Raw genomic sequence first — 19,619 nt, forward strand, 5'->3', positions numbered from 1 at the left:
CATTGCAAATAACCAGCTCTGTGGTACAGAATATTATCTTCAAGATGCCAAAACTGCTCTTTTGTGAAATCTTGACTCTGTGATTATATGAGAAAAACTTTGTTTCATGATGTTTGTGTACAAGCATGCTTGTGTGAGTGTGTATGTGAACTGGACTATGTGTGGGAGGTGCTCCACCCTGTCTACTCAAACAAAGGGACAGCTTAACTATTACCAGACCTCAGCTTGACACACATACAAAAACATACTGCATGATGCACATAAACATGCACACACACACTTATATGCTATTGCTCTTATCTTCCCTTATTTTAAAACACAAGAACGATAAGAGCTGTTAAAATTTATTTTCCCAGTCAACAGCATATTACTCAGAAAAAAGTACCAGAACACATGTATAGCACCACCCACACGCCACATGATGGTAATTCTAAACAGCCTGAACATTCCTGTAAATAGCAGTATCTGGCCTGCTCAGCTGAGGCATATAATGTCTACATCATAAAAATATATAAACACAACCTGGAGGTCAAAAGGATTATGGCAATTGTCTTATTTTTATATCGCCTATAAAAAAAATCTTCATGTATTCCCCCTATTTCTAGAAATATAAACTCCTTATACTTTACATAATCAACAGGTTATGTAAAAAATATCTGAAAACCACAGATACGGTTAACTATCTATAAACACTCATATGACAAATGAATCACATTGTTGGGGATTTTTACACCTTTGTGTAATTCAGAAAGATATGAATTTGCATATAAAAGTATTAAACATGATAGATATGATACATAACAAGTGTTCTTTCCTGCCAACCAGCAGCCATCATTATAGCCTGTACAATTATGAGACAGTATCATGTCTAGGAACTCAATATTAGCACCATAGTTGAAATCAGTGGTCCATCATTTATACATACATGCTTGCACTCACCATAATACACACATGTAAAAACATTTGCAGGTGCAAAGCAGGAAGAGGAAGTCAGAGAGAATAGACTTCCCCTGCTGTCTGATGAACTTAATTGTTCGCTTCTCACAGTTTTCAGTTTTCTTGTGATCAAATGAAAATCCAAAATACAAATTGTTCCATGGTTGTTGACTTGGTTTGTTTATAATGAGACTGCAGTGTATCAATAGATGTGACTTTGTATTTTCTGTATTCTAGGTGCTACACCAAAGTCCACAGCACAAATGAATTCACATATCATTCTGTTGTCAACATTTTTAGTTTGCACGATTCTAGTCTGAGAACCTCTGCATGTCATCATCTCTGTGAGCACTGCTGTTGTCTAGAAAGCGGTCACAAGGGAACTCAATGAGGTCCCCCTCCTCCAGTGGTGCAAGTCGTGCTGGGCGACTGCTCTGGTAGCAGGTGAAGTCAGTGGATACAGCTGCAGTCGCAATTGTGGGACGAAACTGTCGCCTGGTGGAGTACATGTGGCGCACGTGTATAGCCGACTTCCTCTTCTCCAACCTTTTCCTCACGTTCCGTCCCAGCCAGACCCCGCCAATGACCAGCAGCAGCATGGCGTTCCCAGCGAGCGTTGCCACAGTCACCAGCTGGAGGTCAGAGGTCAATGTGTTGCCATGGCTGAAGCCTTCAGGAAGAGTGACCAGTCCTGTGCAATGGTCACGAGGGGCGACTTGGCACACAGTTCCTCCAACTACTCCTTCCACGCAGACCATGTAGGTCACATCTGAGCGGAGTTCTCGAAGGGTTATGGAGCGAGCTGTGCCACGGGCATAAACATAGCGAGGAAAATGATCTGCAGTCCCAAATCGGTCAAACAGAATGCGGTAGTGAACTTCATTTAAACCTGGCCCAGGCCCTGGTGTGTAGCGGTGATAATCCCTTGTTTTCCAGTTTACAATGACAGTGCTAGATGTCACTTGATCCACAGACACATTAGTGATAAAATGGCCATTGAACATGCAAGGATCTGTGATAACAGGTAGGCCCTCCAACTGATTAGACCTCAGAAGATCAAACTTTTCTCCTGGCTGCACAGGAGAGGTTGTGGTGAGCACATTGTTTACCTCAGTGGGATTTCTGTGACTTGGTGTGGAAATGGATGGTGGGTCAGTTCTGGAAATAACATCTGACCTTTGTCTCCCTTTGGCACGTTTCCCAGCTGCCTCTACAGCAGGTCGTGACTGTGGACTGAGTGACTCCTTCTTTGGTTTCTTTCTTTCCAGTGTTGAAGAGAGTTCTGTCACCTCTGGACCTCCCTGGTTTTCTTGAATTTCCACCCCCTCTTGTCCCTCTCGCTTGCGTTTTTCTCCCCCTTTCCTCACTATCACCCCAACCCTGTTTTCCTGTCTTAAATCTACACCTCCTGCTCCTTCTACCTGACCTTCCCCGCCTCTCTCCTCCTGCTTTATTGTATCTGTTAACTCTTTTCCCTCCGCCTTAACCACTACACCTCCTCCACTTCTCTCCTCAGGCCCAGCTTGGCTCCTACAGAAGTGAGTCCAGTTCCCGAGAGGCTGCAGTTGGGAGCTGTTCACATAATCCAGATATGTCCCCCTTAGAGTTGCTGGGTGATGACACTGCACAAAAACAGTCAACAATTTGCCCTGAGAATGTGCAACAGTCATCCATTTCTTCAGCTCCTCCAGGCGACAGTCGCACGTCCAGTTATTGCCATTGAGATCCAGGTCATAAAGCATCTTGTTAAGGGCAAAGATGTCACCAGACAGACTAGTAAGAAAGTTGTTCCGCAGTTTCAGCACCTTTAGATGTTTAAGTTGCGAAAAAGCCAAAGAGTCTACGTTGGAAATCCGATTGCTACTAAAGTCGAGCTTCTCGATGCGCTCCAGAGGGTCGAGGAGACCAGCAGGGATTTCCTCCAGGTCGTTGCCGTCAATCAGAAGCTCTTTGAGGCTCGACAGCCCCTTCAAAGCAGCACTGTCTAGACGAGAAATTTTGTTGTTGCTTAGGGACAATTTGGACAGCTTTTTCAGGTTTTGGAAGACGTGATTTCCAATGTACTGAATTTCATTTTCGGACAGCAGCAAAGTTGTCAGAGCTTTGAGTTGGGAAAAAGTGAGGACATTGCGCACAGCTGATTGCTTATTATGGGCCAGGTTTAGAAAGCGTAGGCTGGTGAGTTTAGAGAAAGCGTTTCTGTGAATATGCTGTAGTTTGTTGGATTCCAGATGTAGATAATGTAGATTGGTTAAACTTTTAAAAACAGAATTCTGTAGAACTTTGATTGAGTTGCCATCCAGGCGCAATTTAACAAGATTATCCAAGTTGGCAAAGAGCTCCGGTGTAATTTTCTTAATGTCATTATTGTTTCCATAGAGTACAGTTAATTTATTCAGGGGCTGTAGAGTCCCCGTAAGTATATTAGATAAAAGATTGTGTCCCAAGTACAGCTCTTCTAGCTTGGACAATTTTTCAAATGCTTTGGGGTGAATCGCTTGTATCTGATTGTACTGTAAATTTAACCTTACAAGGTCGCTGTATCGTGTGAAATCGAAGGCAGAGATGTTACTGATAAAGTTACCCCCAAGGCTGAAGATCTGCACCTCCTCGGGCACCCGCGCAGCGGGTTTGGGCACAGTGCGCAACCCGCGGTTCGTACACATAAGGTGCTGCGGGTGCTGACAGTCACAGCGGTCGGGACAAAAACTTGTCGCCGGTGAGGAAGAGAGGAATCCGTTGAGTGACAGCAATAGAAAGCATACCCCTGCCTGGAAACTGCCGGTATCCATTCCAACAGCGCGGCTGGCACAGCAAGAAACTGATGCTGCATTCGTTTTGTGTTGTTCAGGTGCTGCTGCCCTTCCTCTCTCTCATGCTGGAGAATTCACTTGGTGTTCTGAAAAGTGGCAAGAGAAGGGCTGTACGAATCAAGCACACAGCCCCATCACATCATAGCCTTTAGAGCAAACTGATCGGTGCATCATGGTCTGATGCTGCCTGAGGAAACGCTCACCTCCATCCCCCCAAGTGGTCATCTGTGGCAAATTACAGAGTTCCGCATAGAAGCAGAGTTCAGGCCCAAAGCGTTCTCTCTCTCTCCCTCTCTCCCCTCTCTCTCTCTCTCACACACATATTGACACTAAAACAGTCCCTCCTCCTCCGCAGCTCTGCGATCCTGGTAGAACAGATGTGCTCAAGCCTTGAAGCATGAGCTCCAGAGTTTACGCGTGCACGCAGGTAATCAAACTCACACTGCCACACACAGGCATACAAAGTTAGAGAGGGCGGGAGACAAGGATTGAGAAACCCTTTGACCGAGTTTTTTGCGCGACCCACAGCCACCGGGGGTCTGAGATCTGAGATCTGGATCGGGTCCCTGGTATGGACAAAACAGACATGAAGATTTCCTTCCCACGGAATCCCATGAGAACCCCACAGTCTTGAATTCCCTTGTAGAAAAGTGTGTATACAGAGTCACACATACAAAAAGTTTAGCAAAACACTCAAGAAAACACGAATGATTCATATCGTCATAGGTTCTGAGACGTTATGAAAAGTATTCATAAAACATCTGTAGTAAACAATTGCATATTGTACTACCCAAAGCACAATCTGCCTGGTAGCCACTGCACAGCCTACACAGAGTGAGCGAGTAAAGCTACAATCAACACATCCCAGGTTTGTACGGTAGGAATACCCTCTACACGCTGCTTAACTCTAATTCTCACATTAATGCGACTTGTGTTCCCGGGGCCAAAAGGAGCACAGATGGTTCATATTTGCCAGCCAGGAATTCGGGTCCTGAAGTGTGTTAAGACTGACGAGGAGAGGTGCCAGATTTGAGTTAAAGATCTCCAGCTTAATAGTACGAAAACAAAGGAGTTGAGCATGTAAAGATTTTGTGCAGAATTGTGCAGCCAGATAAATGACTGGTAGCCTATATGAAGGTTTTCTGTTCGTCCTTTTCCAAAGGTATGTTTATGTTACTGCCAAAGTATCTGCACACTGATGACATGAGCTAATAGTGTGCTTTTCCAAAATCAGTGGATCCTTAGCTCTTCTGTCTGAAACCTCCACAGCCTTCAGTGACACCACCCATCCCATTTCCCAAATGTTTTAACAATAAACATTAATATTGTTACACAATTTATTGTTCCATGCAACTGAACCATCAGTAATCTGCATTCATACTACAGTAGCTACTTGTGGCAGAAGCTGGACATTTCAATTGTTTATATATAAATTTTTGCTTTTAACTAAATATTTAATCTGTTTATTCAGCTGTTTATTTGTTAACTAAATACTGTATTCATTTCTAATGATTTCAACTCCTGTGTTCACTTTCTAACTAGTTTTCACAGACTTTTAACAGGTAATATATGAACAGAAATATATCCAGTATCGTAAGAAGTAGCATAATTCACTCAAGCACACAAAGTCACACATATACACAAATACACACACACTTGCTTTCCAACCACCCTTTAGGTACAAGAGATGCAACAGTTTTCAGAGCTGAGCTAATGCATGACTGTTTCAGCTCTTTGCATTTGCAACACAGAGCAAAAAAACAAACACTCCCTGATTAGTCTTATTCTCATGCATATCCTTTAGTAGATATTATAGTCAAACATTACAGCTCTGTGTTTGAGTGAGTGTCTGGATATGAGAGACTGAAATACAACCCTTAGGAAAGCCCCCTTTCTCTTTCTCTGGGAGGTCATTTCCTGTCTGACTATGTCTCCCCATTTTATCACAGTTGCCTGGTCTGTGTCAGCTCTGAAAGGAATACACAAAAGATATCTATGGCTTTCACTGTATCATCATAAATAACATGAGCTTAAATGTAACTTATTAACATTTGGAGGAGGGTGAAGGAGTCATTCAGTGTACTAATGATATGGTCAGATAGAAGTTAAGATAAAATAAACTGAGGGATAGCCAGGGATCAGAGGAGGAGGAAAGGGAGTACAATATTCAACTGATGCTGTTGTGAGGGAAACAGTATTCTGGAGTTGACCCAGATTCAAGAAGACACTGGCAAAATAGCAGTGCCGAGAACCCTGTATGGAGCTGTCAACCACTGTGTCTGCCCATTTTTTATCACCCCTCTCTCTTCACAGCAGGCCTCCCACTCTGCAGTTAACCAGTCATATGACATTTCAGTCGCTCAGTGGAAAGAAAACATAGATGTGGGAACTAATTCCATCAGGGGAAGAGAAGGGGCTTCTATATGTCTGCAGTGAGCCCCTTTCATTGGACTGAGAGGTTTTTGTGTGTAGATGTGAAAAAATTTATCTGCATGAAATAAAGAATATCCAGATCAGTGCAGGTGAGTTTCTGTGTCCATACATGATCCGATGCTGCAGTGTGTGTAGGTCAGCCTGGAGGGTTACACTCCTCTTGCGCAGTCTTCAGGTGATGAACCAACTTCTTTATGAGTGAGAGAGAGACAGATGTTAGTGATGAGGATATAGAATCAGTTTTTTGCACAAGTTACACTAAGATAATCTATGCTTGTTTTAAATTCCATAAACTATTAGCAGAGGTGGAAAGTAAGAAAATTTTGTGACCTTTTATATTTTTACTTTTACTTTCTTAGTTCAAAAGAAGATATAAGAAAAAAAAAAAAGATCTAAAAGTACCCTCTGCCAAACAGCACTTCCAAACCTCACTAGTTAACACATTATCTCCAGGCTCCAGATCAGGCTATCTCTAGTCTTTCTGGCTGTAGCTACCATACAGAATTGAGACTAGTATTGATCTTCTCATTTAATCCTTGGTAAGAAAGTGAAAATGTCAAAATATGGATATTAGTACTTTTTCACAACTGGTCTGAGTTTAAACACTACTTAATCCAGACCTTCACTGGTACAGATCAATGTAATGGTTCCTCATCCTGCAGCAAAACTAAAGTTTGAATTGGAGGTCAGATTCTGTATCTTACCCTACAGTGACAAATAATACACACAAGACAGGATTTAGTACTAACACAGACTTGCACACTTTTACACACAAAGGACTTCAAAATCATCTTAACGCAATATGTGAAATTCCTAAAGTGATTCACGAACTAAAGTGATTGCACGGACTAAAGTAATTCACCAATCACAGCAGCAGAACTCAGTCTGGGGACTAATGAGTCTCCCACACTGTCATAAACTTGCAGGAAGTTGTGCTAGTGGAAACATGTGCAACCTATTGTATCTCAGAACACAGGCATCTTGGTGGTGCACATTTTCCCTGCAGGCCTCACATGCATCAGAGAGGCAAGCTGTATAGTATATGAGACATGTCCAGGTAACATAATACTGCTTGAAACTAACACATATTTAAGGCTTATCAGATGAATAGCAGCGTTGCTCCTCAGGTTTCACCAGTGGTGCTCTAAAATGAGGGCAACAATTCAAACAAATAACAGATGTGTTGGCCCATTTGTACATGTTTACTTTTGCATGTTTATGAGCATGTGTGTGTTTCTATGTGTGAACTATCATTTGATGCATTGTTTAGGTTGTTTAAAGAATCACTATGCATACAGCAAAAAGAAGGGATGGAAAGAGGGAATGAAGATGTGCGATTGTGTATGTCTTTGTGTATGTGTAAGGAAAATTTACATGAGCAACAGCTGCTGTGATCATTAAGTGCTTTAGCTACAGCTGAGAATCATAGATGAAGTCCATACGCTCATGCGCACTGACAGTGTGTGTGTGTGTGTGTGTGTGTGTGTGTTCCTGTTTGTGAGTGGATGAGTGAATGTGTTTATGCAATTAGAGGGAGATGATGGAAGAAAATCTGCTCACTCTGCGCAACATGTGTCTGCAACTTCACTGGCATGACACATTTATTACTGTATGTTATACACAAGATGGGGACACATTTTAGGTGCACATAAATGTATATACATGAGAGAAAAAGAGTGGAGAGAACATCTGGGCCCCTTGCCTGAAACCCTCCACCTTCCCAGTGGTCCCCTGTTCAGCTACTCCAGCTGGCTCCCATTCCAGGCAGGAGAGAAGATGGAGGTAAAGAGCAGAAGAGGCCAAGCCTAGTTGCAGCAATTAAAAGATACCTTTTACTAATCCCCTCTCTATATAAAAATATTAACAAGCTCATCAAAATCAGACCAAAAGAAAATGTCAAGAGCATGACCAAACAGCTAACTGTAGCAACACTAGCCCATCCTGCAATGTGAGAAATGCATTTGCACAGCATTCCTTTCTGCTCTGAGAGAGCTGCAGCCAGTCTTGCCTGACCTCCAGGGGTCACATTTTGTCAAGCAAGCTTTTTGGGAGGGGGGAGAGTGTAAGCAAGGAAAGGAAGGTTGGCAGGATTTTCAGGGTTTCAGTTGAGCCTGTCACAGTTAGGAATGGAAGGAATAGAGCAGGGGGAAAAGCAAAGGAGGAACGTGACATCTGGAAAACATTAGAAAGCATGCTATTGCCCTGTTGAAAGAGTGGAGAGACTGGAGGGAAAGATGGAGGAATAAGAAGGATAGTGTAAAGAACTGTGTGTGTATATACTGGCAATCCTTTGATCTATCAAGTTTGATAGAAACGGTCTGCAAGCACATAATCAGCCTCAATCACATAATGACAATGAGAGAAAGCAATGGCTTAAGATCTTAAACTCACTGAGCAGCACAGAAGATAACACTTATGCTCAGGAACTCAAACACCCTGAAAATTGTGATAGGTTGTGTGGGGTTTCATGAGCACACACAAATACATGAAAGCAAGCACAAAAATACATATGAACGCAGCATCACTCACACTCACTTGCAACATAATGCTAAACTAGTTGCAGCAAGTGTGCAAAAAATCTGGGTTTTATGAGTCACTAAAATAAAGTTGCCAGTAATTTAGTGTTCGACACATCTGATCTGCAGCTGTGGAGTCCCAGTCCACACATTGGTTTTGTTCAACATCGCCCTCTGCAGCCATGGAACGTTATAGCATATGGACAACAGAATCTGATCTTTGCTTCCCTCATCCTTCACAGTGGTCAGAATAAGGCTACATTATCAACTGAGCAAAGTAGTCAAGTGCCTCAGGGCCCCAGATGTGCATGGTCAAATCAAAACTGTTTATTGTCACATGCACATAAGGAAACATGTTTCCCTGTACAATGAAATTCAAATGAAAGTCAAACAATATAAAGTTTAAATATAAAATGGATAAATAGTAATACAAAATAAAGGCAATTTTAAAACCAGCATGTGAAAATATAACAAGAATATAGGCTACATCAGCTGTATGTGCAACAATCATCAATTAGTGTGCAATTATACGCAAACTGAAAATGTAAACAATCAAGTGCAGTTACATGAAGTAATCCCTGATTATAAACTCCTGTCAGCTCTTTAGGAGTCTGATGGCAGAGGGAAAGAATGAGTTATTTAGTCTATAACACTAATGACCGTGGTGGTCCCATTATACTGTATCTGCTAAACATCAGCATGTGAGGAGGTTTGCATGCTGACGTTAACTCAGTTTCTCTGTGCCTCAGTACAGTCTGACAGAGATGCTAGCATATGTCAGAATCAGAATCTGCTTTACTGGCCAGGTGTGTTGGACACACGAGGAATTTGACTCTGTGGATTTGATGTAACTGTGGATTTAATATTATATGCACCACTAACAATATAACCTGAATAGGGGACTTAAGACAACAGCTGCATTCTTACCTAATCATGATGCCCCATCTTATACAGTGAGGCCCTGAGTTAGTTTAAAGGTCTTTGTTGTTTCAGTGTACATTGTAATTACAAGGTGCATTTCTATACAACACACACACTTTACTTATGACTGATTTGTACATGATACAGGGGGAGTGGGAGAAATAGGAGAAGATGAAGTGCCCATAGAAATCTTTGCACCAAGGCACACTTTCAGCTACATAACAGAGACTCTGTCAGTGTCTTGTTTAAGGGCACTAAGGGAGAATGAGAGGTCCTCTAGTTGAAGGATGTTGCCCTCTTAATTACCTCCTCCTTACACTTAAAATCAAATTGCACAGTGCACATAGCTAAGCAATTTACAGAACTTACAAAGTAGACCACAAAACCAGAAACACCTTCCCCACTACAATTGATGTCCTTTGCCTCTTGATTTACCACAGGTCCACATCATCTGGCTGACTACCAGCAGGGAGGGTGTTTTCTTTTCCAGCAGGAACACAAGCTGCTCAGTGTGTAGTAACCATATCAAACCTATAGGCGACAGTCATAGACAGCCTGTTCATGTCATGTGTGTCTGTGTGTATACTGTATAATGTATTTTAAAATAAGATTTATATTGTGCTATTAGATGTTTGCAAGTCAACACCACTGTGTGTGGGCTGCATTTTCAGGTTTGCACTGTCACTGTATTTGCATGTGTGTAGACAGGTGTGGTTTAGAGTGTGTGTCACTGTTGTCAGGTATACAAAGGTGTATTCCCTGTGGCTAGAACTGTGCACTATTTAGGTATGTACAGGGTAATCCACTTAGGTTTGTCAATAAAAAGATCTGTGATACAAACACTGATAACAGTCTCTTCTTCCTGGCTGTTCTGCTTCCATCATCACACCAACAAATAAACATTCAGGTTCTCTTAGTCAGTCTTAACAAAGTGGGCCTACATTCCTCCAGACTCAAAACACTGCAATTATTATAAGTTTCTGGACACACCCAGCTCTGACTCTCCCTGTCAAAAATGTTTTCCCCTTTTTGTCTTTTCCATTCCCTCTGTGGCCATAGAAATAAGCCAGGCAGGAAGTGACAACATCATACCCATGCAAAAGAGGAAATTTGTTTTGCTAGGTAAACAAAACCAAAGCATGAAGGTGATTTGAAGAGGAACAAGGGCAATAGAGGTGAACTGACTGAGCAGAGCTTTCCCTGAAGAAGGCATGATCAGAGAAAGACAGACCTTAAGTAGAAACACAAACACATGCTCATAATTACACTATTCACTTATTCCATCTGTGTGCAATCACACAACCTCTCTCACTTACTCATCATTTCAGAAAACAGTCAGCACTTGTGGTAAAGCCATCTTTTGCGACCAGCATGTCTGAGGAAAAGCACCAAACAATCTATGAAGCAATCAGACCAGACCGATTATTAAGGCATACTGTTCCTCCACACTTACAAGAGTGCAATCTGCCTCTTAGTAATAATATTAAAGGCATTGCTGAAACAATGGGTTATTCAGTTTTGCCAGAAAAAACAGTTGGCAACTGTTTTGACAATAAATTTAATTTAATTTTTGTTTTTCATGCAAAAAGTGCTTCTACCAAACATTCCCCAGTTCAAGCTACAGTTATCTGCTTTTCTTTGTTTTTAGTAATAATAAACTGCTTTAGAAAATTGTAATTGTCCTTTCACTTGGCAAACCCATAAATAAAGGACATGACTCAGTAATAAAAAAAAAATCATTATTTTCATCCCTAAGTTACTGTAGACCTGTTTTCTGGAGCTAGAGGAATGTTACAGTTTCTGACCACTGACGTTGACTAACTTGCTCTTTAAAAGTTGCCAAAATATTTTGTAGTAACCTTTGCATTAGAGGTTTAGAGACAAGTGGCCTCGTGGTTGCCAATTTTGCTAAAGTTTGTTGGACTACATGATTGTATGCCAGTCGTCTTTGTCTTGACACGCATTTATGCATTTCACATTATTGCCTACGTCACTCAGTGGTCCATTCAAAAACGTATCCGCATGTTTCTCTCCCCTTTAGTATATCCTTAATTCTGATAGGCTAAGAAGAGTGCCAGTCACTCCGGCCTGTCAAGCAAACCCCTCCTTCCGTGTCCAAGACACTCCGGCGCTGAAAAGAAGAGCTGAAGACCTATAAGTATTGCACTGTATCTCTCTATTATCAGCATAGGATGGTGTAGCTTTCGCCACATAGCTGTAAGTATTTATTTTCCTTAAAAGTAATAGTTCCCATGAAACTGTATCTGTTTTGTGTGTTTCTCGCCTAGCTTCCGTTTGAATTAGAGTTCACGGCGCTCGTGTCTCTAGCGCTGAACAGTATCGCTTTCGATAGAATTATTAATCGATTTCCTCATTTGGTACTGATTTAATGTGTGCGAGTCTCTAGTACAGGTTTACTGTGATATCTGGGCTTTTATCGAGGCAGTGTGTTGTGAGTTTACAGCCACATGGATTGTATGTTTGCGTTGACAAGTTTGAATTGCTGTGCTGGCTCTGGCAACAGGAACTGAGTAGTGCTGTGAATCTGAACGGGGCACCAGTGGTTAGTCCCCAGTAATTAGTTAGTCCCCAGTAATTAGTGTAGTGTTTAGTCCCCAGTAATTAGTGTTTAGTCCCCAGTAATTAGTGTTTAGTCCATTTAAACCAATCCACCCTGGCTGCTGTGCTGTCAGCGAACTATCATCCTTGCATATATTCCGTGCGTTCAAATTACATATGGGCTGTTGAGATCATTGTGAGGACCTTGTCTTGCTTGTCAAGTCTGATTTGATGCATTAATTGAAAGGTGTTGTCTGCTATGTTTCAGTGTGGCGGTGTTTTGTACATAGGACGGTTTACTCCCTTAGTTTTACAAGTACACTACAGTGGACAGGTTTCCAGGAGGCTACCACACCTTTAAAACTGAAGTGATCCACAGAAATGCAAACTTAAAAAATAGTGGTTTAATCCAGTCAAATGTGGGTATTTACAAATATAATAGCTTCTATAATAGTACATTTAAATGTCTGGGTACTTGGGGACACTAGGAACAAATACTTTTCACTTTTTTCTGACATTTTATGTGCAGACAGTCAGCTGATTCATCATGAAGATAACCGGTAGATTAATCAATAATGAAAATGAGAGGTTGCACCCACCAGTAATGCATGAAGGCTTTTGTGGTGTTTGATTGGCTTAGTTTCTTTTAAATACTGTAACTGTCTTATTCATAGTTTGCTACATTGCCAACCAACTATTCAAGCACGTGTAAACACAACTGTAGTGTTGCTGCCCTAGGATTTTATTAACATTTTTAAGCTGAGGGTGAGGCTGGTTCATAATGCTGTAATGAAGTTGATCATATATCTGTATATTTTACATTTAAGAGAAAGATCATATAAGTGATTTTTATTTATTTATTTTTTTTTCCAAAAATGCAAGGAAGATTTTGATCCCAGCTTCTCCAACATAAGGATTTATTGCTTCTTTATTTAATATTATCTTAAACTGAATATCTTTGGTGTTTGGTCTGTTGGTCAGGGAAAATAACATTTACACAAGATGTAGCTTCAGGTTTCAGGCTTTTGGTATATTTCTGATATTTCATAGCTGAAACGAGAAAATAATTGGCAGATTGATCAGCAATGAAAAGAAAACTGAGTTACTAAACTAGGCTGAGTATGAAGAAGAACCTGTCCAGGAACCCAGCACTGTGGACATATTCCCATGTGCTGGTATGCATCTACCCTGTTTAAGTGCCCTTGAGCAAGATGTTGAAAGACTATCAGCTTTAGAGAGCACTGTTCAAGCTTGCATCTCTAGTGATCCAAAGCTAAAAGAGGATTGCACCACAGGAATTGGCTTTAAGTCTCTCAATCAGCTGAGCACTACCCAGCGAAAATGTTATTTCCTGCTCCAGCACTTCTGGTCGTACATATTCAAAATACCGATGTGACTCACTCAGTTATCTCTATGTCACTCTCTCCTTTACACAACACCTACTTAAAAGCTGGTAAATACAGAGTCGCTCAGAGAATAACCTGCCTGTGATCTTCCTGTGCCGACCGGCCAAGCTGGCTGGTCAGCACTGAGAATCATGTGATCATGTTTCTGCTGGTAACAGCACCGGTTCTATAAACAGACCTGTGTTTTAGGCCCTCAAATTGTAAACAAACTGAGTATATTTTTGCCATTGGTTTTTTGTGTATCCATAGCAACGTGTGATTGAGCAGTACCACAGCATGATGTCACTTGTCTCTGCAGGAAAGCGACAGAAAGACATCTTCAGTGATGCAGCTTTCCAGAAATACATCAGTCAAGAATCTATGGGCCTGCTGGTTCTCAAGCCTGTTCTCTTTGTTTGAGTGCACATGACATATTGAGGCTGCTCTTTGATCACTTGCATTCACTTTTCTCTGTCCACATACAGAAAACAGAGGCATAGTTCAGAGGAAAAATGTTGTTAAAAATATCTTCAAACAAGTGCAGCGCTGTCAACTGCTTGACTTCAGAGATGAAATCAGAAGTCAGATAAGCTAAGTGCTACTGCCGCCTACCAGTCCATAACATATGCTGCCACACATCCGTTGCATTGTTTTGTTATAAAACGTGGGTGAAGTATTCAGATAATATTGCCAGATGTTAGCATCTTATACCAGCTCTCAGTTTGATCATCAGTGAATCATGCACAGCATTAACTCCATAAATCACAAAAGAATTTTTACCTGAATACCCTGGTGCTTTATTGGAGGTTGAGCCACAGATGGGTCATCTGCGAGAACCTTCTTGAAGTAATGAGGAGGATATATGGACATTTGGGTTAGTGGTAGTCCTGCTGCTGCAAGAAAGGCAGAAAGCGGACAGATTGGTTGTAAAGTCAGTGTCTGCGTGTTTGACATGCCAGGACTGGAAACTCCAGCTAGACAGTTCCTCGCTTGAAATGCTGCCATGGAAACTGGTGCATAACATACAAGGCTTTGCTTAATGTGAAAGCCAAAGGACTTTCTGTAAATAGGAATGAATAGCTCAGTTCAAAAAAAGATTAAAATTTTATTTGAATTATGTCTTTAAAAGCAACATTCCTGAACGGTTCAGTGTTCAAGAGTTTATTGCAGCCTAATTTTGAGAGAACACAAGTGGTTAGTTTGGTGGGCTTTTCAGGAGCCTTGGCACTTTGTTTGGAATGGAACAAGTAGAGTAAAATGTCTGTTTCTTAGACCAGGGCATGTTTACATCTCTGCCTTTGTCTCTTGATGTGATGCACGTGCATGCTCACCTTAAAAACTGGTTTAATAATGTCAGATCTTGAAGAGTAAATGTAGAGGAGGCTTCTGTTCTCATTGTAGGGGGCTTCTAGGTCCCTGTTTCTTCAGTCTAGTGAAGGAGAAAGTACAGTGCAAAGGTTGTATGTTAGACCACAGGCACTTATGTTATGCAAAATGTTGCCATCTAGTCTCCCATGCATGTCCCACTGTCCTCCCACTGTCATATATCCAGACAAAACCAATTCCCCCCCCCCATCAACTGATCTCACAAATACTGATACATAAAGACAAAAAGAGGAGAACACACACAAAGTAGTCACCTTTCCATGACCTTTAAATCTTCATTCCCTAATTTTGGGCCTTGTGACTGTGGCATCGGCCCTTGCTGCAAGCAAGACCCTTTTCCATCTTTTAACAGATTATTTGCACGGTGTAGTGCCATTAATGATTGACTCTTATTACGCAAGACTGAATGCAAAACTCCAGCCCTTCTAGTCTTACAGTGCAAGAGGCTCAGTGGTGTACAGTACTACAGTGTCAGTCATTCGAGATAAGTGGGGCAGGCAGTGGGACTCACATCTCTCAGCTTCATTTACAGGTTTTGCAGTACTTCTATGGCAGATGGTATTATAGATGAATACATATAGCTTTCATACAAGTTTCTAGTGAAACTAGGAAGTGTTACAAGGTAGTGATACTTGAAACAAAATCTGTGCACAGACAGTTTTTGATGTTTTGCTCTGAGGGAGTGTGCTATTGCAGATGTTGCTGCTGTGTTGCACAAAAAGGAAAAAGGCCGAGCTAGAAATGTGCCCTGATTTATGGTTGGATGCTCCTGAAGTCCTGAACACATACAGATGTATTTGAGTAGATATAAATATGCAGAGGGTATGTGGAATCCATAAAGTTTCAGATGCAGCTGAAGACGCCAGATGTGCCAAAGCCTGAAAATGTGAACACATTTTATCCATTTGTCCTTTTAGTCTGTGCTGTGGGCTGTCCATGCCTTTCAGTTTGCTTTTAATGGAGTGTTGACTGTAGCTGGCTGTGTGTTATGGTTTGTCTGGGGTATCGGAAGCACAGAACACATTCTTTCCTGTTGATGACTCACATCATGGCCGTGGCACTGAGTGTGAGAGAGACTTGGGGAATTACAGAATACACACATACACTCACTGAAACCACCAGATTATGTGCAGAGGATGTAGTTACTGTACTTAACATCCAGAAGTTTACACAATTTAGCATGCATCTGTACACACGCAGAGACCATAGGTGAGCCTTCAGTCAACCAGAGAGGGATGTGCCAAGCTCACAAGTACAGTAGCCATCTGAGTTTAATCTGTTGTGAGGCCATTTCAGCAGGGAGTGGCTATAAAACACAAGCAGAGGTATGCATGCATGCTTGTATGCAGCCAGGTTGGAGCTTGTCATTTGAGGCAAGGAGAAGAATGAATGTTACATCGCACTGTGTAGAGAAATGAGACAAAACTTTTGTAATGAAAAACCTCTTACTTTTACCGTACTTGTTGAAGTTGCAGAGTTTAGGACAATTCCCCCTGCTGATGGGGGTGGTTGGTTGAGGATCAGTGATAGTATTTTTCACATGCTTGTTTACCAGTTGACCATTGATTATAAGGTATGGTTTAGGACAGCCACGGTCATAAATACTGAGTCTGACTCAGTGATTGAACTCATGTGTGTTCACAGCTCAGATTTATCACAAGATTCCACACATAGCCAGACAGGGGTTCCGGGCACATCTGAACTTACTGTACATGGTGCAAGGTGAACCTTGAACTGTGCACATATGAGAGCCCATGATAAAGCCTTTTTAGCCTCTCATGTAATTTGGGACATTTGTGTCTAACGTCCTTAAAACAAAACTGCTGTAGACTTTGGAATTAGTCAGTCAGACTGGCAGTGAGTAAGTGACTCTTCTCTTTTTATCTGTCTGCTCTTGTGTGCTGCTACCGTTTTCTTTAAAATAGGCATAGCCTTTGTGCTGCTCTGTCATCAGCTCCTTTTAACCCTTCTCCACAGTGCTGACTGTTGTGGCGAGGCCTTCAAAGGTCAGAGTGATGCTCCTGGCCCCCCTGCTGAGATTGCTGCTGCTGCCGTTTCCATAGAAACCAGGTACGATAGAAACGGTGGGCAGAAAGAAGTCAAGTCGCAAGAAAATGACGTCGCCGTCGCCCACTCACAGTGACAGTAGCTGCTCCTCTAAACATGACACCAACCAGGTATGTGTGTAGTTCTGTATATCTATCAGTGTGCGTGTGTGCTATGGGAATAAAAAGTGCCTGAAGTTAGCATTTGAGCACTTTTCAGATAATACAACCCCAAATCTGAAGAAGTTGGGATGGCATGTAAAATCTAAATTAAACCTGAAAGTAGTGATTTGTAAATCATCTGTGTGCTGTATCACATTGAAAACAGTACAGCAGCACATTAGTTGATGTGATACCTCATCAGTTTTATTCTTTGTTCAAAATAAACACTCACTTTAATTCTGATGACTGCAACATATTCCAAAAGAAGTCAGGACAGTTGCATTTTAGGGTTAGTAATTAGGTAAAACAATGAAATGATGATTCAGTTTGAGCCAAGTGATGTCGACAGGTGATTGCAATCATGATTTGGTACAAAAGTGGCATCCAGGCTGAGCCCTTTAGGAGCAAAGATGGGTATGTCTGTAATCTAATAAATGTAATCAGTTATTAGGGGTTGTTCTCTATGAACTTTACAGGCACACAAACCAATTATGCTTTAAACAAATTAACGCTGTTGTGATGACAACTGGCAGTGCAGTCACAACAATATTGCACATAAATGGTGTATCTGATGATATGTGTTGTGTTTACAGGTTAAGAATGTGTTATTTTTCCTTTATTTCAAGGGGAAAAAATTCACTTGTCCATTTAACTTGTACAGCATGTATTGTCCCTGCAGGATGGCTGGGAGATTGTGGAGGGGCTCAGGGGGTTTCCTGCCAGTATGCAGGAGCCTGACAAGCAGGAGGGCATCCTGCTCAAGAGGAGGAAGTGGCCCATGAAGGGATGGCATAAGGTGAGCACTTCACCTGCCCTCTTGAAGACCCCACTGAAACGTTACACAACACCACTATCACCCTGCTGCTGTCTCTTACTGAACATGAGACCTGTTTTCACTCTGAACAGCATTGCTTTTCTGAGAGTTGGTGTCAGATAGCGAGCCGCAGGGGTTTGCACATATTCTGAGCTTGAAAATAGCTTTATTTCTGTTCTTTTAAATCTCTGGAGCAAACCTTTTCTTTTTTATGTTCTGCATTATGTTCATCAGGTGTAGCTGTGCTTCTAAAAGTAATGATTATGTTCTAAACATCCTTGTATCCATTTTTGTGAGGAAAATAATATTGCAAATATGCATTTTAAGATCAGTAGTGTACATGGGTTTTAGTTGTAGTTTCTTTGTTGGCATCAAGATTAAAACAAGCAACTAGAGTTCTGGCCTGTTTCTTCATAATATTTTTTTTCCACATTTCTTCCTCTTCACAATTATAGTCTTCTGGATTTCCTTGTTTCCGTTCTTTTTATTTTCCAGCTGACTATACTGTAACTCTGACTCATCTTCCTCCCCCTCTTCTCATCTCACTGTACCTAGAAATTCTGCCTCACAGCATGATGGAATTTTACCACTTTAATCATTTAATATTTTAACCCATAAGGGATCTTCACACACTGTAAAGGTACATTGTCTGTATATTCTGTAGACTGTAAAGCCAAGAGAAAAGGTGATGTTACTGGTGCAAAACTGCACAAAATCCACATACCTTTTTTATTAGTGTTTCTAATTGTTGTATAACCAGTGTCATAAACCTATAAGAACTGAAAGTAGAGTAACTCTTGTGAATCAGTATTGACTGAGTTTGATTTCTTCCCATCTAGAGATACTTTCTGTTGGAAAAAGGCATCTTGAAATATGCAAAGCGTGGAACTGATGTAGGTATCACCTCAAGTGCCAAACCTGCCTGTAATTCTTACATACAGACATATGCTAAAAAGTGTTTTTGCACAGCTTGAGAAAGGAAAGCTTCATGGCTGCATAGACGTTGGCCTTTCTGTCATGTCGGTAAAGAAGAAAACCATGTGCATTGACCTGGACACAGAGGATAACATCTATCACCTAAAGGTAAGTCTAACCTGAGTGATTCTGTGTGAATGATATACACAAATACATCAACTTCTACATGCTTGTCTTTCATTTCCTGTCCATGTTTCATACAAAGCACCTTTTTCCGGGTTGCAGCGAGAGCAGACGTCTTTACTGCTCCTCTTGTCTGTTCTACGACTTTTCACATCTTCTACATTTTCAAGTCTTTGAACAAATTCTATAACTATTAAAATGCCTCCAAGAGGGAAAAGAGCTAATAAACCAGAAGCGAGCGAGGATATTGAGGCTGAAGAAGATTCTATTTCAGCGGCGCAAGTAGCTGAGATGTTGAATCAGCAGAAGCTGATGTACACCGCACTTATGTGCCAACAGCAAGAAAGTTTCCAAGGCTTTGTGAAACTAATTATGGAGACAAATAACAAGAGACTCGACGACATGACCAAAGAAATACAGGAGATAAAAACGAGTTTGCAGTTTACCCAGCGAGATGTGGACGCGATTAAAGCGGCCGTGGGGGTGCAGGAAAAAATTGCCGAAGACACTAGGCGGGACGTCTACAAAACCCGTGAGAGTCTAATAACTAT

The 19,619-nt window shown here is 41.4% G+C and overlaps 2 protein-coding genes across 3 annotated transcripts in view; one reads left to right on the plus strand and one right to left on the minus strand.

Moving 5' to 3' along the window:
• Nucleotides 1-357: 357 nt before the first annotated feature.
• tril (TLR4 interactor with leucine-rich repeats) lies at nt 358-14,998 on the minus strand. Of its 2 annotated transcripts, XM_020614160.1 has the most exons (4): nt 14,895-14,998; nt 14,344-14,456; nt 6,292-6,372; nt 358-3,835 (listed from the first exon to the last, which is right to left on the minus strand). In XM_020614160.1, exon 4 carries the CDS (start codon nt 3,726-3,728, stop codon nt 1,248-1,250), a length of 2,481 nt encoding a protein of 826 aa, XP_020469816.1. In that variant the 5' UTR covers nt 3,729-3,835; nt 6,292-6,372; nt 14,344-14,456; nt 14,895-14,998; the 3' UTR covers nt 358-1,247. The 2 variants fall into 2 exon arrangements, with proteins under 2 accessions (XP_020469816.1, XP_020469815.1); XM_020614159.1 differs by having other exon boundaries at nt 14,344-14,998.
• The window catches only part of LOC109968116 (oxysterol-binding protein-related protein 3-like), a 15,931-nt gene continuing 7,978 nt past the window's right edge, over nt 11,667-19,619 (plus strand). The window contains exons 1-5 of the mRNA XM_020614161.1: nt 11,667-11,836; nt 16,927-17,126; nt 17,836-17,952; nt 18,810-18,863; nt 18,940-19,053. Of these exons, the coding sequence (XP_020469817.1) occupies nt 17,064-17,126; nt 17,836-17,952; nt 18,810-18,863; nt 18,940-19,053 (348 nt within the window). The 5' untranslated portion in view covers nt 11,667-11,836; nt 16,927-17,063. The remainder of the gene's footprint in view (nt 11,837-16,926; nt 17,127-17,835; nt 17,953-18,809; nt 18,864-18,939; nt 19,054-19,619) is intronic.

Source organism: Monopterus albus, unplaced genomic scaffold, assembly GCF_001952655.1.
Source record: "Monopterus albus unplaced genomic scaffold, M_albus_1.0 scaffold143.1, whole genome shotgun sequence".
NCBI classification, from domain to species: Eukaryota; Metazoa; Chordata; class Actinopteri; order Synbranchiformes; family Synbranchidae; genus Monopterus; species Monopterus albus.